Genomic DNA, 12,164 nt, shown 5'->3' with positions numbered 1-12,164 from the left:
ACCAAATAATACTGAAGTAAACAGAAATTCAGGAACTGTGATAGAACTGTTAGTGCAGTTCTACAGTTTAGGCTGGTAAGGTTAAGCATGGCATTGTCTATGACATTGGAAATGTTTATTCAATCAGCAGAGCTGTTGAGAAACTGCTGGGTAATTTTTACCACTGAAAATAAAACAAGCCAACGCCATCACATTGAATAGTGGAGTAGATATTAAAAACACACACACTAATAATTTTGCTAGCTAATAAAATATTTAATGTGTTCCTGTACTTTCAGCATTAAAAAAGTAATAATTCAACTGCAATGGATACATAGTCATTACAATGACATCACAATGCTCCACAGCCATTGATAGTACCAAAGTGAAAATGCTATTCAGTTTTTAAGACCAGTGGTATTACAATTACAAGCCAATATGCACTGTGTAAAATGATGACTGTCTTCCCTCTGGCCCTACAGATGAAATACAATGCTTTAAAGCAGGGGTATCGCACCCTGGTCCTGGAGGGACGCTGTCCCTCCTGGCTTTTGTTCTAACTGTACACCAAATGAATTAATTGGACCAATTACGCTTCCAATAAGCTTCTGCACAAATGTTATCTATAAATAACTGCAGCTGGCAGTCTATACACAATGAGTATTAGCCAGACTGCAATAAACACAACCAGCTTTTAGAGTCTTCGTTCTAAAAATGGGCCTTACGCGGTGATCGTGTCCGTCTGTCTGTCTGTCAGACTACATGGTTAACATTATAACTGCCTTGATTAGCTTCCTATGGATTTTTCAAATCACATTAAAATGACATACAAACGCAAAGGACCTGAAAAACATTTGTATGAAATCAAGTTTATCAGATTATGTAATTATAAGGACCCTGAATGAACCTGCTTACAGAGTGTAATCACTGGACCGGTGTGGCCAGCGAGAATGGCGTTCAGAGCAGGTGGCAATGGAAACATCGCTTTATAATGTCATGACTCAAAAACATGTGACTTACTTAGGTATGGGAGCTAGGTGACACAGAAGGCAAATTCACTAGCCTTCCTTGCGGTTTATTTCTGAAGTTGGGTAGCATTGGCAGTGACTGAGAGAGGCCCGGGACAGAATGGCAGGGGGTTCAGGGCTGGATTGGGGTGCACTTGCAGAGCTGTGAAGGGAATTATATTACTTAAAGGCTCAAACACCAAATGAACACCAAAGATTGATCCCATTTATGCTAAAGGAGTAGCTTTTAAAATCAATGTTCTTACCTTTTATTCGCACCAATAACATCATCAATAGTCCTCAATTCATGATTGTAATTGTGACCATACTGCAGATCATTCTTCTTGTGTTTCCTGAAAACTGTTTAACACCCAATAAATGTATCTGTCAATTTGAAACTTTGTTTACCTTATAAGGTCTCTGGTTTAGAATGAGGGTATTTTTCCAATACAGTCCATTTACTAATGATAGCCAAACTACATTGAAAAGCCTTATAGGGTGGACTGTCTACTGCCAGTCTTTATACTATTTATAAAACAGAACTATTCCACTCTCAGAAAGGATATATGCCTGACTGCCAAGCTACCTTTTACTTGATGTGGCAACTGAGAAGATATTCAAGTTATCCTAAATCAGTCATTAAAAGCAATTCAAATTGAGGACTTCCAGCAGGTTAATAATGTATGCCAACGAAGACTGCCAGTCTCCAAATAAAGTTATCCATAACTTTAACCGTATGTTCTGAATGAGAACTTGAAGTTGACAAAATGATTGTGCTGTAGACAGCAATACAGTGCTAATTTGGGGACAATGTGAGGTTAATTTAGTGATTTCAATGTAACTGCAGGCTAGCGGTAGGTGAGTTTTTCTTGTGTGAAAGGCTCAGTTGAGGATTCTGTTGTTATCAGCTGATTGGGGTGTTGACTGTACTGGCGAATAATGATATACAAGTATAGAAGCATACTAAAAGCATGCTGAATTACAGATAAAGCTTAATCTACAAAAAAAAAAAAAAAGGTTAGCGATGCCAAAGAACAGTACATTTGCATATTAGCCTGTGGAACTGCAAAATTATTGCACACATTTTATCCACGGCCATAATCTTTGCCACTAAACAGCACCACGAACGTAGTTTTGTTTATTAATATTTCTGACCAATGGGAAAGACCTGTATTATTTTCCAGCGCATAGCCTATCCTGCAGGAGATTGAGTTAACCAATTGCTGTATTCGAGGGTGAGCGGCTCATGTGCTAAAGGGCGGATAATGAAGCTACTCTTTACAAACTGTACGTGGTTTATCTAAGTATTTTTCAAAACCTGAACCCCTCGGCGGTTCACGTGAGTTGCAATACCTGGCAAGGCTAGCACACAATAAACAGAATACGTCACGACGCCGTTTCCAGGCTTCAGGCTGACCGTGGCTGTGTCATTTCATTGAGGTGAAAGTTAGCTGCTTAACGAAGCAGGGAGGAGGGAGAGCATGGGGATGCATTGATATTGACAGGATTTTTATTACAGCAGAAAATACCCCGTCGGAGATTTTTAAAAAAAGGGTGAGCACGGCGCGCTGTTGGTCATATGCAGTTGCATTTTGCATTGAAGTACGGGTGGATGTGTGCAGAGGGGGAAGAGGCCGTTGATAGTTGACGGTAAGCTTGTTCTGCTTTGGGTGTTTGCTTCGTAACGGTGCCGGGGGTAGGCCTTGCATCCTCGGGCTGGCGTAATTAATCGTAGCCGTACATTAAAGGGACATATCACAGAAGGAGGGCGACCGGATTTGGCTGTGGATTGGGAGAGGAATACTAGTTTTCGTAGCTTATGAAAATACAACGACTAACATCGTTTTTTGGAATAAGGGAGTTGCAGGTCTTGCTGAATGCACCCAGTTCTGTCACATATTGAATATAACAACTTACCGGTAGTACTGCATGTTCATTTTCAAAAACTAGCAATATTATTTTTCTCTTGTTTGACGTCCATATAGTACAGATAACTCGTTGCTAAACAAGACTAGGTGGTTCTAAATTTACCGATTTACTGTAATACTAGGTTACAGTATATTCATATTGACACCCATAATTTTAGCCTGTCATATTGTTCGACCAAGCTTCTTATTCAATTATTTATTAATAACTTAGAGATTGCTTTGTTGCAATCTACATGTATTCCTTTTTTTAAAAAAGTATATATTATTATTAATGTGATGTATGACACTTGTACTGTAAATGCTAGGGCCCAGATTCTGTTTGTTTCGTTTTAGATTTGCATTGTGTGATTTGTGATGCTTAGTACTGCTCGAAACGAAAGACTGCCGGTTTAAACGTATGCGCTATATAATAGAAAATGGACATACTCGATATAATAGGGTTAGTAGCATAATGCAGCTTACTGTAAATGTTAATACTTGGGCTGTTCCCATGACACGCTTTGTATGAACACGACTGTAAACCCGTGCTATTTCTCCGTTTACTTTAAATAGGCATTGGCAAATGCATTAAATAATTAATACTTTGCTAAGTGATTTTAAGCTTCTCTGTACTGCTTTAGTTCCGACCACATTGTTCCATGAGCTGTGATGACTGTACATAATCATTACTGTCTCTAGCAGCAGCAGCAGCAGCAGCAGCAGCAGCAGTGCTTTAATTGTTACATTGATGCTCTGACCAGCAAGCAGGTGTTGCCACCATTAAGATTCCTAACTGGAGATATTTATGTAGAAAGTACTGTAATTGTGGCGGCTGGTTGTACTTTTTGTGTTTAAAGAAAGTGCAGGCCCACTGTTAAGTTACTGTACCAGAAGTGATTCTTTTATTTGTATTCAGTGTTGTAGAGATAATGTTTATTTTATGATTATTCACCATTTCATTTGTGATTCTTTATTTAATTAAAAGGCACACAAACCTGTGAGAAACTATGCGCTATAATATGGGGGTTAATGTTCTACATTTAACTGGCATATAAATAAAATGTTCAACAGTGCAAATATTAACATGTGTTATCTAATCCTGTCTTTTGAAATATGGGATAAAGGACGTTAATATTGCTGTGAATTAAAAATAGATTTTTTTTAATGTACAGAACGTGGTCTAGATAAATATTAGTATTACATTTTGAATAAGTGATTAGTTGAACGAAGATGAAAAGGTCTGAGCTCTATGCACAATGCAAACTTGCATAAAATTTACTACTTCAGTAGTCTCCCTGTATAGGAGCCTCCCGCAGCTTTTTCTCTGGCTACAAAAAGTTGGAAATACAAGCTCCTGGAAAAAAAAAAATCCTGAATCAGACACAAGTCGCTGAGCAATTTGGTGTTTTTTGTTCTGGTGAGTAGCTTCACCATTCTGTTAAATAATTGTGTGCATGTCTTGAATATTGCTCCTGTACAGGTATTCATAATTAATCTAGAGCTGCTGCTGCATTTTTGTAAGGTGTGTAGGGGTGCTGTGTTAATTTAGTTTGACAGGTAATTTATTAACGTTAGTTTGTCTGTTACTTTATTATTATAGACTTTATTATTATAGATTTATTAACATACACTTGCCTATAGGTTTTCTCTTACTTATTCAGTTCATTTCATATGTTGATGCATGTGCATCATGACAAATAATACAGACTGTGACTGGTAGTCAGCTCTGTCTTAAAGAACACTTCAGCTAAGAGAACACTTTGCTTGCTTCCTGAGTGGTGTTCTCTTAGCTGGAGACTACTGTACTAAGAATGTAGCGCAGATAACACCAGTGCTAGAGGTGCTGTCTAAAGGAGTAGTCTGTATGATTCTGTGGTTTGGCACAATGAATACTGTACTCTATTTTGGGTTAGTTTAACAGTAACAGTATGGGAGATATGAAGAATGTTTATTATTATTATTATTTAATAATATTATCATATGTGAATGGAAGCAAAATAGAGCACTCCAGCCTTGGTTGGCAATGGACAGTAGCCATAAAAATGATATCAATTTGGCTTAGTTTCCAGGTGTTGGGAAGTTTGGGTCATCTCAGGCCTGCCACTCAGATACGACTTGGACTGCCAGGGCAATTGTATGTTCCTTCACCATACGAGAACTCTGCTGTGATAGGCGTATCTTGTGAAAATGTGAAAATCCATGTGAGAGTCTGTTTCTCTGAACTTAATTGGACTGTAGGGATTCAAAGTATGGTTTCCTTAATGCATTAACAAGATCAGGAAATCGGTGCATGTTTCATGTCTGAAACTGGATCCTACACACATCTGCAGTTGGAAATCTGAAATGTGCTGCACACATTGAGGAACATGCGCTTTACACGAAGACTTAAGGCAACTGAGATTTGAAAAATTACCATGAGATATGTAAAAATAAAATGCATTTGAATAGGAACCACAGCAGCATAACATAGGCCTCCTATTAGAAAACAATTCAGTAACATCAGCCAATCAGCTTCCAGCTCTAGTGGGCTTGTACTGTGCCCCCTACAACGTCACAGCTTTAACTAAATCCAATTTATAATGAATCCGTGCAGTTACCGGCTTTTTCATTTTTACTGTAATGAAAGCTCAATTCACATGTAGTGGACAAATACTAAACAAAGACATAGTTGGTCCAAATTAATTTTATTATCCATCAAAACTAGCCAGTCAATACTTTGCAAATATAAAAGCAACCAGTCCTGTACCTGCCACTGCTGCATCAGCCAATCCACAGCTCAACTGCAGCTCAGCATATTCAGCAACAACAGACATGGACAATTCAGTAATACTGCTCCATTCAGATATCTTGCACTGTGCTGATAGACTAAGCAACTGACAAGTAAAAAGCTATTTGTTTAATAAAGTTTTTTTCCCCCTCTCGTTACTGTATGTATGTGATCCTTTAGGAACATTTTCGGGACTATTTTCCTAAACCTTTAATCAGAGGAAGGGTACTTGACGAATCATTATAACTTCAAGGTAAATCTAAGTATTGTTTTAAAGAAAATAATGAGAAATATTTTTTTGTAACCGCGATAATGCCCTCTCGATGAAGGCTCTACCATGTGGTAAGTGACCTTGACTTTCATCAGCACCATTACCTTCGGCTCAGGGCACATCACTCCCGTCGTGGTCAACTACAACACAGTAGAGCCTTCACTGACTGGCACTATCACTTAAATAATATACTATCCTTTTCTTGCACCTGAATATATGTTCTCAGATGATACATTTTCCTTTAAAAATAGACTATTTTATTCAAATTGTTTAATGTTTCTCTATCCAATATGAAATGCACATTGTCGCCTGACTGCTGTAACCCACATTTCATCAGGAAGAAACCACAACGATGATCATATTGGACCAGATATATTTCTAAATCAGTGGCACTCGAGGTGGTTCCTCAAGGCACAGTGTATCACCGTCTAGTGCAGAGGTACTTGCTTAGTAGGGCTTTCAGTCCATTGAAGTCAACCATGAGCACTCCTTATGCTTTTATGTCTAGCAATTGCCCTGGTCTCTCACACAAGTATCCCAAATGCATTAATATTTAACAGCATCATTTCAGTAGGTGCCAGATTGTTTATATTCTGTAGCCAGTTTCAGGTTTCCTACTGATGCTAATCAGCCCTTCAAAGTGGAATCAGTGTACTGTTACATTGTATTAAGTCATCAGGCAAGATTCAGAAATAGCAGGAACAGTATTGTACTACACACTTTCAACTGCACTCAGCTAAAGACAATTTGTACATATTTAAGTAGATCAATGCTTTTTGGACTGAAATTTGTATAGTATTAGAAAGTTTATGAAAGTGAAAACAGTCCTTTCTCCTTGTTTTATAACAATTTTGAAATTCTATGAAACTTTCATATAATTACTATAGACTACAGTAGCAGCCAGGGCTTGCGATTTTTTTTATTATTATTTTTTTTTTTTTTTTAAATCTTAATTTTTTTTTTAATGTTTTTTTTTTTTTTTTCAAACTGTACATTTAAGGATGTTGGAAGTGGTGGTTTGTGAATAGTTACATACCAAACTAAATTAATGTTAAATGAATACATATAAATAAAGCAAATTACTTATCACTGGCATCCTCTAAATGTGAACCACAAGAATTTAGCGATGGAGTACGCCAGAGAAAAATACCCCTCACTCACCCCAGTTGTTATTTTCTTTTACTTTTCTTTCTTTGGTTTCCTCTTTCTGTGTCAGTCCAAACACACACAGTTGTTACTTAGGATTACTTTGCTTTTTATAGTGTGTTCAATTGTTAAAGTTCCTGATTGCACCACTAAATAAACCTGGTTTCAGCGAGTCTTCTTAACATAGTGCTCAATTGTCTATTTGGGACCCCTTTGCACTGTCATCAGAATCGCTTCGGTGAACATGTTCATGATGGGGCAGGCGCTGTATAACTGAGCAAGACTTCTTCAGAATACCATTTCAGTGCAGTAGTTTTTTTATACGTCTCCTCTCCATTTATGCGCCACAGAATCGCGTGCAAGCGCCGTTTGCGCTTGCACTGCCATTTGCACTGTGATCAGAATACAGCCCTAAGAGTTTTAGTTTATACACAGTAAGAGTTTAAGATGTTTGTGTTAATAAAATGTTTTTGAAACATACTTTTCATGTCTTTTCCAATAGAAACTTTATAAAATAGGTAGGAAATGAAAAAAATGATTTTTTTTTTTTTTAAAGAATCAAGTGATTCATATCATGCTTTAAATCAGTGATTTAAATCAACTTGATTGAAATCAGCCAACCCTAGTAGCAGCTGAACCACTCCTTTAAACACTGTCTGGAACGCCACTGTTTAAAGAGGTGGTGAAATCCACTTGTCCTGCACTCTGTCTTGTCTGTTTTTTCTCATTACTGGTACTGTACCTTGTGAGATACAGATCAAGTGCCAGCAATTGGGCTCCTGCTAAATGCGCTCTTTAAGGAAAAGTGTTCCACAGTTGCCTGGATCTTTTTCAAAAGGTAATCAATTAAAGACCTGCAGACTCAAGTGAGACTTATTACTGGTTGGATAATTCCTGTAATTAGTCTGATCGGTTCAAGTACAAGTAGATTTAGTGGGAGTTTCATTTCTCCAGTTGCTGACTCTTGGTCGTTTTAGAGCTTGCAAGGAAGTTTTGTATGGGATTTGAAAGTTCCCATTTATTAATTACAGTATGCAGACAAGTTGTTACATTTTCTTTTTTTAGGTCCTGTAGCTAGTAACATGCAACACTGGAACAAATTGTGCAAATTCTTCAAACAGTCATTGCTTTCTTAATAAAAAAAAAAGTGTTTTAAATTGTAAATAAGCATATCCAATTATTATTATTTTCTGGAGATTCTCTATTGCTGTTCCAGATTTTTCTGTCATAAATCTCTCTGAATTAAAGTTAGTGTTCAGTAATGCAGCCAGCCATATATATGTTCATACACACTGTGTGTATCTACTGTAAATAAATGTGTGGTGTGTATATGTTACGGCCAAAGAAGTCTTCCAATGACGTCAGTGACCGGGCAACAGCAACGGCCAATGACAGACAGCATTGGCCGGTATTTCACATCATTGGCCAATTTTCTGGGTCAATGTAGTCATAAAGATCTAAATAACAACATTGGCCGGGTAATGATGACATTGTCCAGTAGTAGGTGGTCAATGTTGAAACAATCATAAATACAACTACTAAAATATACTGGTGGTAAAATAAAAATATGCAACCCCTGTATATTTTAGAATACTTCATTGCTTTATTCAACAACATTAAAAGAACCAACTATACAGATTTCAATTAACAATTCAGACACCATTTTAGAAACTAGTGACATCAATTTATAACAAACAGCTCTATAAATCAAATACATTCTCAATTATTATTTCTAAATTAGAGAATACCAATAACAGAGAGATACCATATATACATCTCACTGAAAATAGAAGAACTGCTAATGGCAAAAATGAAAGTTAGAAGTCAGCATTTGTTTTTTTTTTATCATTTTCTCCCAATTTAGAATAGCCAATTATTTTTAGGCTCAGCTCACCGCTACCACCCCTGCGCTGACTCGGGAGCGGCGAATACGAACACACGCTGTCCTCCGAAGCGTGTGCCATCAGCCGACCGCTTCTTTTCACACTGCAGACTTGCCATGCAGCCACCTCAGCTACAGCTTTGGAGGACAATGCAGCTTACAGGCAAGCCTGCAGGCACCCGGCCAGACTACAAGGGTTGCTGGTGCGCGGTGAGCCGAGGACACCCTGGCCAACCTAAGCCCTCCCCCATCTCCGGGCAGCGCTCAACCAATTATGCTCTGCCCCCTGGGAGCTCCCATCCACAGTCGGCAGTAGAATAGCCTGGACTCGAACCGGCAACGTCCAGGCTATAGGGCACATCCTGCACTCCATACGGAGCGCCTTTACCAGATGCATCACTCGGGAGCCCCTCAAAAATATATTTTTAATCTAAAAAATAACGGGGCGGGGGGGGGAAACAGTTATTTTTGGTAATCCAAATGGAGCAGGAGGATTCTTCAGCGATAATATTCTTGCTGATCATGGCTTTGGAAGAATGAAGATCCACAGCAGGGCAAGGCATACACAGTAATAACACAGCTCTGTTATTTCCTCTTTCTTGTAACCTTTTCTTAAAGTTGTTTGTTTTGCCTGGCCCGGCTTACTGCTGCTAAAAATAAGAGACAGCAGGTAGAACGCTTATTGTCCCCAAGTTACAAATTGGCTTAGTTACACAGACCATTGCCCGAAATTCACTGGGAATTGTTGACAATGGCGGGCTAATGTCCAAAGTACATTTATGTTAAGAAAACAACATTTGTGGTGTTTTAGCTATAAATGTAAGACAATGACAACAGATGGGTACTCCCAACACTATCCCTAAACCTGTAGTCCCTGTTACATTAGGAAGAATGGAGGAAGGAATACAGTAGATCCAAAAAAAAAAACACCATTGTTATAGTCCTCAGGTTTCATTTGTTGCAGGTCAAAATGTTGTAATTGTTGCTTAACCTCCGTCTTTCGGGTGAGACGTTGTTATAAGTGACTCTGCAGCTAATGCATAATTCATACACCCTAGTCTCTGTAAGTTGCCTTGGATAAAGGTGTCTGCTAAATAAACAAATAGTAATGATTATCTGTACACTATATTACTATTATTTTAAAATACAGACTAAATCTTATGGCAATGTGTATATGTATTAATTCATTTATGTATTTATTTTTCAATGAGAGTAGTGCAGGGGAAGAATGTTGCCCTCCCAAAAATATAAAGAAAGACATCAGGGTATGAAACCAGGATCCCCCTGCTGCAGCAATGTTCCAATTAGCCATCATAAAACAAGATGTTAGATTAGGAAAAATAGCTGTAAAATGTTACATTTCTAGTTTTTGTTGCTGAGATCAAGCCAATTCAACAGCTAAAATATTAATAACGCTATTAACACATTTCAAATATGGGAATTAACAAATATTACTAAATAAATAAATAAGAATGCACTTTATTTAGACTTATTTCTGTATTGACAGTGATGTAATTTAATAGCAGATTTACAGTAATTCATTAAATTATATTAAATTGAGAGTAGTTCTGAAACCCTGGACAGGTGGCAGGGCTAGTGCAATTTTCTAAGCATTTATTCATAAAATAGTGCTCCCATAGAAATAACTGATCAGGGAAGTCCTCATTAAGGTAATCTTATAAAGTGTATTACATGATCAAATGTCATTACCAGTGATCATGCGGTATTAAATGCCATCATATGCTCCCGATTTATTACAATTATTTTGAATTTTTCTAAAGGGACTGATGGCACCCAAGTGATCAATCATGGCTCTGATGATCCCTCCAGTGAAGCTCAAATGGCTGGAGCATCTCAACAGCTCTTGGATCACAGAGGACAGCGAGTCCATTTCCACCCGAGAGGGGGTCTCTGTCCTGTACTCCAAGCTTCTCACCAACAAGGAAGTGGTGCTGCTGCCTCAGCAGGTGCTCTGTCTGAAGGGCCCCCAGCTGCCGGATTTCGAGCGAGAGTCCCTGTCCAGCGATGAGCAGGAACACTACCTGGACGCCCTCCTCAGCAGCCAGCTGGCACTGGCCAAGATGGTGTGCTCGGACTCTCCGTTCGCAGCTGCCCTTCGCAAGCGGCTGCTGGTACTGCAGCGTATCTTCTACGCACTTTCCAACAAATACCATGACAAAGGCAAGGTAAAGCAGCAGCCGCATTCTCCCGAGAACAACTCTGGGTCTAGCGACATTCATTCGGTCAGTGAGCGGCCAAGGTCCAGCACAGATGCCTTGATAGAGATGGGAGTACGGACTGGCCTTAGCCTGCTGTTTGCACTGTTACGACAAAGCTGGATGATGCCCCCTCCAGGACCGGGCCTGAACTTGTGCAACGATGTCATCCACACTGCCATAGACGTCATAAGCTCCCTGCCACCCTTATCGCTAGCTAACGAAAGCAAAATTCCACCTATGGGTTTGGATTGTTTGTCACAAGTGACAACGTTTCTTAAAGGAGTGACTATGCCAAATTCTGGTGCCGATATACTGGGACGAAGGTTAGCTTCTGAACTGCTGCTCGGCCTCGCTGCCCAGAGAGGCTCGTTACGGTACCTTCTTGAGTGGATAGAGATGGCTCTAGTGGCATCTGCCGTAGTGAGTACCATGGAAAAAAATAAAGTGCCCCTAAATCAAGAGGGACTGATCGGCTATGACTGTTTCATGAATATATTAATGCAGATGAGACGGTCTTTGGTAAGTATCCCAAGATCTACTTTTGTTGTGTGGTACGTACAGTAGAATAAGTCTCTCTTCAATGACTCGGTACTACCGTGGTTCATTCTTTAAAAAAATATTTGTTTTTACTGTATACTACTGTAAAGCTACAATTAATTACAAAAGGCTGTACACCTTACAATAGTTTTTTTTTCTGTTTCTGTACTGTATTACCTTATAGATTATAATTCATTAGTTTTCTGGAAATATAATTTAACAGTTAAAGTTGCAGTAGTGAAACAAACTATTAAAGAAGCTACACAGCCTTTTGGGTGGTTTCCGATTACTACCTTAATTATGAAAAGACTTGCTGAGCAGTATCAAAGTAAATTATTATAAAATTAATTACACCTAGTAAATAAGATACAGTTGTGGACAAGTAACAATAGAAACTTTTTCCTCATGACTCTTCTTTTATGTATATTACATTATAGTAAGTGATGTTA

At 38.5% G+C, this 12,164-nt stretch overlaps 1 protein-coding gene across 13 annotated transcripts in view; it reads left to right on the top strand.

The window, feature by feature from the left end:
* The first annotated feature begins 2,226 nt into the window (after positions 1 to 2,226).
* LOC131700562 (probable E3 ubiquitin-protein ligase HERC1) overlaps positions 2,227 to 12,164 on the top strand; it is a 57,425-nt gene continuing 47,487 nt past the window's right edge. For 7 of the 13 annotated variants that reach the window (XM_058998587.1, XM_058998586.1, XM_058998589.1 and 4 more), the window contains exons 1-2: positions 2,247 to 2,636; positions 10,741 to 11,697. In XM_058998587.1, the coding sequence (XP_058854570.1) occupies positions 10,768 to 11,697 (930 nt within the window). In that variant the 5' untranslated portion in view covers positions 2,247 to 2,636; positions 10,741 to 10,767. Of the gene's footprint in view, positions 2,637 to 5,840; positions 5,914 to 10,740; positions 11,698 to 12,164 lie in introns of all 13 variants that reach the window. The other 6 variants (XM_058998582.1, XM_058998584.1, XM_058998578.1 and 3 more) reach the window with 5 other exon arrangements.

This window comes from Acipenser ruthenus, chromosome 24, assembly GCF_902713425.1.
Source record: "Acipenser ruthenus chromosome 24, fAciRut3.2 maternal haplotype, whole genome shotgun sequence".
NCBI classification, from domain to species: Eukaryota; Metazoa; Chordata; class Actinopteri; order Acipenseriformes; family Acipenseridae; genus Acipenser; species Acipenser ruthenus.
The sequence above is the reverse complement of the archived record's forward strand: the minus strand, read 5'-3'. Positions and strand labels throughout refer to the sequence as shown.